This window comes from Tubulanus polymorphus, chromosome 8 (assembly GCF_964204645.1).
Source record: "Tubulanus polymorphus chromosome 8, tnTubPoly1.2, whole genome shotgun sequence".
Taxonomy (NCBI): Eukaryota; Metazoa; Nemertea; class Palaeonemertea; order Tubulaniformes; family Tubulanidae; genus Tubulanus; species Tubulanus polymorphus.
Window position 1 is genome coordinate 6,883,576 of NC_134032.1, and position 10,187 is coordinate 6,893,762.

The 10,187-nt window shown below is 37.5% G+C and overlaps 1 protein-coding gene across 1 annotated transcript; it reads left to right on the forward strand.

The window, feature by feature from the left end:
• The first annotated feature begins 288 nt into the window (after window positions 1-288).
• LOC141909908 (uncharacterized) lies at window positions 289-2,427 on the forward strand. The gene is given in 3 exon segments (XM_074800592.1): window positions 289-640; window positions 735-1,202; window positions 1,205-2,427. Coding segments are annotated over 3 exon segments (2,043 nt in total).
• The last annotated feature ends 7,760 nt before the right edge of the window (window positions 2,428-10,187 follow it).

A 10,187-nucleotide genomic window follows, 5' to 3' on the forward strand; every position in this document is an offset into this window, starting at 1 on the left:
CTATGGTATCAAGACGGCCAGTTCATTCTTCACCAAAAGCTTGGAGACCCTCATCTCTCAGTTTCTGATCTGAAAAAACAAATTGAACAAGGTGACACTTCGATAACAAAGAAAATTGCTTACTACAGTTCAAATCTGAGGGGTACATCACAATATTGGGCCCAAAAAGCCAAGGAACTGAGAGCCTTGTCACAGTACCAAATAAACACTGGAAAAGGTCTACCATGCTTTTTTACTACAGGCAGCTGTGCAGAATATCATTTTAAGCCAGTTCGTCGCTTACTTAAAATGTATATTCAACAAACAACTGGACAGGACCTTGACTTTGAAAATCGCAATAATTTATTTAAAGCATTACAAGAGAACTGTCACATTGTTGGACATTATTTTGATTTACGGACCCAAAATTATTTCAAGCAGGTAATGGGACCCATCTTTGGAGTTGATACCTACTGGTATCGACAAGAATTTGCAAAATCTTGTGGGATGATTCACTGGCACGGATTGTGCTGGCGAGCTGATCGACAGCCACACAACCTATTCCACGAGTCCATTGAAAATGGCCTGAGTGAATCAGAATGCGCTGAAGTTCTGTCTAAGTGGGCAGAAAGCACATTTAAAATGACGGCACTGCACCCTGGTGGAAAAGATATACATGGAAATCCACGCAAAGATTTATGGGCCCCACCAGAAGGAAAAGCTCCAGCCCCGCCTGTAGAAAAAAAAACCCCTAGTAAAATTATTAATGGATGCCAGTGACAGTCAAGAATCTATACTTGAAGATTACATCTTACTTTGCAATAGAGTCAATTTACATCGATGCACAGATTACTGTCGAAGAACCAAAACGAAAGTGTGCCGCATGCAATTTGGGTCCGAAAAACAGCCAGGAAAACCGGCAAGAGAAACAGCAGCAATTATTAAAGATCAAAATCAATCAATGCGTATAGAAATGTCACGTGACCATCCCTTCCTTGTTCAAAATTCCCAATACCATACACAAGCTTGGCGTGCAAATGGAGATATTTCGATCATTCTCTCCAAATCTGAGCCAGACAATCCCTCAGTAGAAGAGATAATTGCAACAGAAAAATATATTTGTGGGTATGCATGCAAAGGGAATGAAGGGACTGGTGCACTGGTTGATTTATTTAATGACACCATCAATGTGACAGATGAAACTGCAGTATCCACACGGTAACTAAAAAAAAATTGCTGATAGGTACAGTAAAAAGAGACATTTCAGCCATAGAAGCTTCATACGAGTTGTCATCGTTCCCGCTCTATAGATGCTCACATCAATTTCAGTCAATGAGCATGATAGGATCAAGAGTTTTAGAAAGAAAAGGAATGACAGCTACGAAAAGTACGGCCCTTGATAAATATTTACAGAGGCACCAAAATGATACTTCATCATGGTACAATCATGTCTGCAAACAGGGAAAGGTACCAGTAGTCAGTGGAAACCAAACCCGTGCAACATGGCCCCTTACCGAAGAATATTGCCGTACGATGCTTCTTTTACATTGGCCCAACTGGCGAAAAATTGAGGACATCAAATCATCTGATTCAAGTTGGGTTGAAACAATGGAAAACTTTTCTCTCTCTGCTGCATGCCCTAATTTTGTACTGGCAGATATCCAGAGAGCTAAAAACAAATCAACGCAGCCAGATAAACCCAGTGAACTTGAATCAGATGATGGCTCAATCGATGAATCCAGCCAACAACAACCAGAATGGATGGATTTAGTACGACCAACCATTGATTACAATCCTGCCATGAATGAATTTCAATTCGACGATGGCGGTCCAGAGCATGATTGGAGTTGGGCCAATCTGCAATATCCACTTGACTATGGATCGACGTGGGTAGAATCACTTGGCTGTGATAAAACTAATATAAACAATGAGTTAGAATTGCCGAATGTAGACTTTTCCACCCTAAACAGTGATCAACGGTTTGCGTTTAAACTGGTAATGCAAACTTTGAACAACTACAACAATGGGTCTCAAGATTTTGAACCATTGCGCCTTATTGTAGCAGGTACAGCAGGCTGTGGGAAATCCTATTTAATTAATTGTATCGTCAGAGCAGCCCGTACATTTTTACATAAAAACGAAGCTGTCCAGGTAGTCTGCCCAACAGGTAATAGTGCCAATCTTATTGGAGGTGTTACTCTACATAGTTTCTTCAAAATTCCAATTAACGCTAGAGGCAGCAAAGAGATGACACCACCGCAAGGATTAACTGGCCAACAGCTACAATCCAATTGCGAACATCTATTAGTCCTTTTAGTTGACGAAAGATCTTTCATAGGCTGCACAACTCTAGGATGGATGGAGTATTTTTGTTCCCATGGAGTCAACAACGGCAGAACATCAAATGAACCCGGGGGGGGGGATACCTGTCATTGTATTTTTAGGTGACGGCATTCAACTGCCGCCAGTTTGCGACAGTCCCGTATACCTATGCAAATCAACAATTCCTGCTGCAATGCATGGCTCAATGGTTTGGAAGCAATTCAACACAGCCATTATACTTGAAAAAGTGATTCGCCAAAAAGCTGATCAGCAGCAGTTAATAAGTGTCCTTTCTGCTTTGCGCGAGTATAGACTTACCAGCAATCAAGCTTTATGGCTCAAAAAATTTCAATGGGGCAACCTAGAAAAAACAAACGGTTCAGATTTATTAAATCGAATGACTAACAACGGCCTCTTTGTTTTTCCAACACATGACCTTGAATGCAGCCACAATATAAATGAATTGAAAAAATTAAATGCAAGTCATCCAGTTGCTTAAGTAGAAGCTGAAATGCAAGGACCCCACGCAAGCAAATGCAATGACGATAAATCCGGAGGTCTCAGTCGGTGCATCCACATATGTAATAATGCGAAAGTGATGCTAACAACCAATCTTAATATGGATTATATAATGGGTCTACTGGAATTATTAAGGACATCATCTATCTAAGTGGAAGGAGTCCAATTGAATCACAACCAGATGTAGCCATGATTGACTTTCCAAAATATACAGGGCCTCCATTCATGAAGGATCATCCGACCATCATACCAATTGTGCCAATAACCAGAAAAGTGGACTGCCACTGCTACAACTGCAAAAGGAAACGACTACTACTGAGACTCGGCTGGGGTACTACACTTCACCGTTGTCAAGGTATGACAATAAGGAACAACGAAATGAATCGGTACATTGTAATTCATCCAGGCACTCGAAGTTTTGAAAGTCGAAATCCGGGTGCCTCATTTGTTGTTAAAGACAGCTGGAAGCATAACGGAAGATCCTGGCATCCGCATGTGCTAGTTAATGAGGATAGGCTATGCCACAAAGTTAACACACCTACAACTTGTGCTAGGGACTTAGAAGTAAGGCGCATTGAAACCCTTAGGGTACAAACTTGTGAAAAATACAAACAACTCAGAAATGAGGAAACATTCATTGAAATTTGCAGAAAAATTGCCCAGGAAAAAGAGAAATAATCATCTATTAGCTAATTGTTAAATAGTTCCTCAGTTTTCTAAACATAAACAAAAGTGTCTTTGAATTTTGATCTCTTACTATTGTATACTGTTATTACTATTGTTTCAGTCTGTGAATACTTTGAACAAATGTTTATCTAATGATTATACATAGGTTACACATAGTAGTAGCGCGCACACGTGCTAGTGTTAATTGTAATAGATAACATCATGAATAGCGCCACTGCACAGGTATACGTGAACTATACGCACGAAGTGAAGGATAAATAAACGACTAAATTACGGCTAATAAGATATTCTTATTCAATCAGACAGACCTTAGGTTGTTATATATATATATATATATATATATATATATATATATATATATATATATATATATATATATATATATATATATATATATATATATATATATATATATATATATATATATATATATATATATATATATATATACACACACACACACTTAAATTTCTTCTCATTAAGGAATTGCGGAAAGCACAATTTTGAATGCATTTGCCAACCCTAGAGTTTTTCCAAAATTTTGGCCCTGTAGCAAATTTGCTACGAAAAAACGCACAAAATTTCACTGTTTGATTTTGTCTCATTTAATCATTCATTCACAGTAGTATAACACTCTATGCCTTGTGCCATGCAAGAAAACAATTTTTTTTGCTGGTTAAACAAAGATAAACATCACATTTCATGCAACGCAAGTGCGTGAAAATTTTTTGAGATGCGCATAATTTGCATCGCGAGCGTTTTTCCATGTGAAATGGAAAGTGATCTTTACAATCATATCTGATGTCATCAGTGACCACCTGATTTGCCACTCTATTACGTTTAGCTGGGGGCTGAACTGCCAGTATCTGGACTTCTTCCAGCGAAGGACGCCCTCTCCTACCCACTGTGCTATTGGCCCTCATAAGGGAAGCTGCACACAGTGACTGAAACATTTGTAATTGCATGACGTCTTTTTTTGGGGTTCCAATTTCTTTGCTATATCTAATATATACACGCCATGCATTTACTAATGCAACAGTCACTGTGTGCCAAAATACATACATATACCACCTTCTAGACCGGAGAGGATACTTGTACTTGTTTGAACACATGTTGAGGAGGTCTATGCCTCCCATGAATTTGTTGTATTCTTTTACAATCTGGGGCATGGGATATTTGTTATATTGTTTGTCCTTTTTACTGTATCTCTGACACTCCTCTATGGGTTCCACACCAACATATGAAGATATAAGGCTGACTACTTTGTTGTCAAACCATCTGAGACACAGAACCCCTGTTTTTTCTTCGGTCTTATAGTCATAACTACCGCGTTCTTTTTTCTTCATTTCTTTGTCCGTTGGCAATACACAGTTTTTAACCCTATCCATTCGCACAGTTCCCAAATAACAAATCTTTCTTCTTTTCAATGTCTCTGCTAATCTAACCGAAGAAAAATAATTATCCCCAAATACTTTGAAGTTTTGATCATCGGGCAGTGATCTGGACAGGTCATCAACAACAGCTGCGGATCTCCCTAGCAGGGGCGCTTTTTCTCCCTCCTTCAACGGTTGGTAGAAATCGAAATCGTACATGTACCCATCTACGCCTGCCCTGCCCCACAATTTGAACCCCCATTTGTGGGGTTTTTTGGGCATGTAGACTCTAAGTGACGAACGTCCCTTGAAAGGAACGATTATTTCATCCACAGACTGATGCTCGGTCGGTGGAATCAATAGGAATCGAGAACGTAATCCGGTAAACCACGGACGTAATTTCCACAGCCTATCCCGTTTTGTTTCTGCCGAGGCGGTATTGTTATCAGTAAAATGTATATGTTTCATGTAACTTAGAAATCGGTCTCTCGGCATCACATCTGCAACTTTTTGGTATCTTATCTCATTCTGCCAGTAACTTCTAATATTAGGCATCTTTGCCAGTCCCATGTACATGTACATGCCCAAAACCTGTTCTATCTCTTTGGCAGTAGCATTGAACGAACGTCCACGCTGTTCTACATGATATTTGTTAGTTTCTTCCGCAACCGTATTCAACAACTCGTCCGTTACAAAATATTTGAAGAGAGTATATGGAGAAATACCACCGCTCGACGTCTGTGGTAATGGTGGCAAGTTTGTGTCACGCGTAAATTGGACATCAACATTATCCAGATTTTTATGGACCCATTTGTAATTATCAGGACTAGTGAGGCCTGCATAATTGGCGAGAGGCTCGTCGTCTTCTGAGTCCCATTCACTATTATCATCGTCACCGACACCATCATCGCGGGGCACAGGCTGATCATCTAATTCTGCGACATAATCATCTTCTTCATCTGATTCTGATGCTAATTCTTCCACCTCTGATTCATTAGAGTCCTCCACGAGGTTGATGACATCAGAGAGAGTGAAGCGACGTGGGCGTGACTGAGCCATGATGACTGATGGTGGTATGAACCTGAAAATATATATATGGAAAATTCTAAATATACTAATATATAACATCCTATAACATCAGCTAAATGGGTGTCAAGGAGCTGCCAACAGTGTATAGACACAGAAGGGTGTAAATAATTGATCAATAAGATAAGTAGTGACAACATGCCATTACATGAAAATTACAGTATTTCACGGAAATACACTAAGCACAACCTATAGTAGCGTATTTGCTACTATAAACTAATTGACGACTCAACACATTATGAATTGATTTTATTAGCAAAACACACATTCTACTTATTCTCTATATTTTATTTCATAAGATAAATTAAACAATTTTGATATAACTTACCTATTTCATGAAAAAAATTGCTTGAATTGTAAGAGGAAAAACCGGTTTTCACATTTTCAATGGGGGCTGCCATATTGGTTCAATAGTGTAAAACTGAACATCGATGGCAGCACCGTCAAGTAGCTAAAAAGCTACTATCGGTATTAGAGAAAAAGAACAGATTAGACTCTAGTATCAATTATCAATTGTTTATATAATTAATTAGGGATAATTATCGAGTAGCTGATTTGCTACTATAGGCGCTCTAGGGTTAAGAAACAAAATCATAGATAGGAGTGGACTAGAGGCTTTTGTAATAGTATCTTTATTCGAGTGCCTGGATGAATTTGCGTGTGTCTATACTCAAAGAAAGGATCATAAAAGTTTTTATTAGCAATGATAATTAAGTATCCTCCTCCGTGACAGGTATTCGAACCTGATGGTAGCACAAGCTTCTGCTGCATTAGAGCCTTGTGAGGCTTTCGGATTCGAATCTCTACTAGGGAGGTTCAGGCTTTGATTGTCTCATATACTGTTTTAATTACCATACTTATTTTCTACAGTTAGAAATAATTTTACAATCGCATTACACAGGTAGTCAGTACAATGGCGGTTACCAGCATAGGTCATATGCAAGATTACGACCTTCTTGGTACGCCAAAATACAAATATTGAACGAATCCGGGTCATAATACCTCCGCCCAAAATACCTCCAACCAAATATCCCACAACCAGAATACCCTCATATGTTTCCAAAATACCTCCAGGCCCTAGATCTAATGGGTTTATGCCTGAAGGACAAAAATTAGGAACCTATAAGTAATATAATTTTTTAGAATTTGTCCCCCAACCCAAGTTTGAATTTACAGGGGTGGAGGTATTTTGGACACATATGAGGGTATTCTGGGTGGAGGGATTCTGGGTGTGGGATTTTGGACGGAGGTATTTTGGGCGGAGGTATTATGGGCGTATCCCATATTGAACAGTTTCAAGTTTCATAATGGCGTATACATTAGAATAAGTTTCATGAAATAATTGACGAATAACCTACATCTCTTGTCTATTAAAAATGAATGTACAGGAAGGTTTTAAAGCAATTACATGGATTTCAAGATCGAGATATCATATTTTCTAGCTGTAGAAAATCTTTCTTTTCAGATGGAATTCATGGTTTCTATCTGCCGAATATACCCACATTTTCCTTTGTTGTGTAGGGAAATATACACATCTACAAATATACTATCATAACACTGAACAATATATTGTGAAATACTCTACAGCTTGTCCCACAAAATCAAAAGTATACCAAACTTAACTGTCCCTGGTTTATTACTGACAATCGTTTTGTGGACTTATGCATTCCAAATTGAAGGTATGACATTAATCATTGAATTTGCAATGAGCTAAATGTTAATTCCCTTGGGCAGCTGAGTATAGCTTTAAAGAAAAGCCGCAAATTTCTATTTCCTACATGTTTCAAATTCTACTATTCATACTTTACATGAAATGGTTTTTTTTTTCATTATAAAAACTCTCCTAGTTTAGAATCCCCAACATGAAATCTAGCCGCTGTGGCAGCCATTCCTGCCTTGCTGACTTGAAATGGGTATGAATAGCAGAATTAATATTTAACATTTGAAGCAAGGGGAAATCAAAGGGTTTTCTTTAATGCCACGATACTCAGAAATCATGAAGGGAATTTAACAAACAATAGCTCATTTGAAAGATAGATATTTTACCTTCAATCTGCAATGGATAAAACTACAAAAATGTATTATTAATGAAATCGGCTAAAGTTTGGTCTACTTTTTGCTTGTAATAGCATATGCAACAAACTGTTTTGGAATATGATAGTATGAGTATTCAACAGATAGAAACAAACATGAATTCTTAGATTTTACTCATTACTTCTGAATGTAACTGCTGCTGATCAAAGCTTTACAACCTGTACCTATCAGCTCATTCAAAATTTATGCATCAGTGACGACACAAGTCTACTTAAAGTGCACCGGTGACACGTATAACAACAATGATTAAATGAAAAGTATTAAATGGTGTATTTCTAAGAGAGTAATTGCAGGTATGGAATTAACCATTACAGATCCCGGATGTCGTACCAGTTATTCTGGTCGTCCTGGACGCCTGTTTTATTACCTCACAAAAATACACACAATTTAAACTTTCATTCTACTCATCAAAATCAATAGCTAGAAAGTATTAAATGACATATTTTAAAGGAGTAATTGCAGGTATGGAATTAACCATTACAGATCCCGGATGTCGTACCAGTTATTCTGGTCGTCCTGGACGCCTGTTTTATTACCTCACAAAAATACACACAATTTAAACTTTCATTCTACTCATCAAAATCAATAGCTAGAAAGTATTAAATGACATATTTTAATGGAGTAATTGCAGGTATGGAATTAACCATTACAGATCCCGGATGTCGTACCAGTTATTCTGGTCGTCCTGGACGCCTGTTTTATTACCTCACAAAAATACTCACAATTTAAACTTTCATTCTACTCATCAAAATCAATAGCTTGAAAGTATTAAATGACATATTTTAAGGGAGTAATTGCAGATATGGAATTAACCATTACAGATCCCGGATGTCGTACCAGTTATTCTGGTCGTCCTGGACGCCTGTTTTATTACTTCACAAAAATACACACAATTTAAACTACTTTCACATAATTTACTAGTTAACTGATGGAAAATGCAGCATTAATCAAGTAAACATGCTCTTTCAGTCATTCAATAATGTCATAATAAGCTAGACCTCACTGCTCAACCCTTTTTATTTATCCCAAATAAGGAGATGCGTACATGTTTATCCATTCAGGATACTTTTAACTTTATCACTGCAATTATCTATTATATCATTTTGGTACTGCTTTATTTACATTCGCGAATGTGAGCTTAAAGGTCGAATGTCCTCTAAAATATTTTGTAAGCGCTCCTTTTTGAAAGAAATTATAGCCTCTATACTGAAGTTATCTAAGTGGTACTGTTGCTACCATCATAAGTGATGCAATCATCATAGGTCTATAATGTGTAGTACATTCAGTAGCCGTGAATATATTTAAAAAATGTAGTTTTTTATAGAATCTGAGATCAGTGTTGTTGAGGAAGATGATTTCATAATTTTGGGCTGTAGTCGCCTATATCTAAACTATGATCACTGTGTGTAGGTAGAACGCGTATTGTCAACTGATTTGACAACCTATTGATTTTATCAGGCTGATTTCTAGAAAGCAGAGATGGCATTTGACCTTTAATGTTTAAACTGGCAATACTTCAAACTTCCTTAAAATGCTTACATCTGTGCACACACATGAAAAGTGAACATGATAGCCTGCTGCTGGGGCCTATACTAAGTGTGCTAAAATTACTGCACCTGCAATTGATGGTCATGGAATTGCAATCGAATAGCCTGTGGTGGACAAGCAAAACCCATTCACCATGCACTTGTCCAAAAATCAAATTTCTAAGGGCTGTTACCAACAATTGTATCACTTCAATTGCATAATTTTTTTCTGAAATATGAAGGTTTCAATTTGATTATGGTTGATTTGAAAAAAATGTTTCTTAGGAAGCGGCAGCAATTTCACTTATCTTTTTTCCACTATTTTCCCACATTTTCTATTTTCCCATATATCCACATGTGAACCGCAACCAGGATATGAACCTTAAAGAATGGTACTATATGATGATTAATCAAACTCTTTGAATCCGACCCTGAAAAAAAACTAACAATCAATATGTCATAAGTGAATGCAATAGCTGCCAAAGCTACATTTCCAGGGAGATTTCAACATTCTCTTTAGAGTAGAATGTGTTTTTTAGTCAGTGAATACAATAGCCGCTTTAGTGAACTTAGAAAAAAGTAAGGGATCAGTTGATCTTTC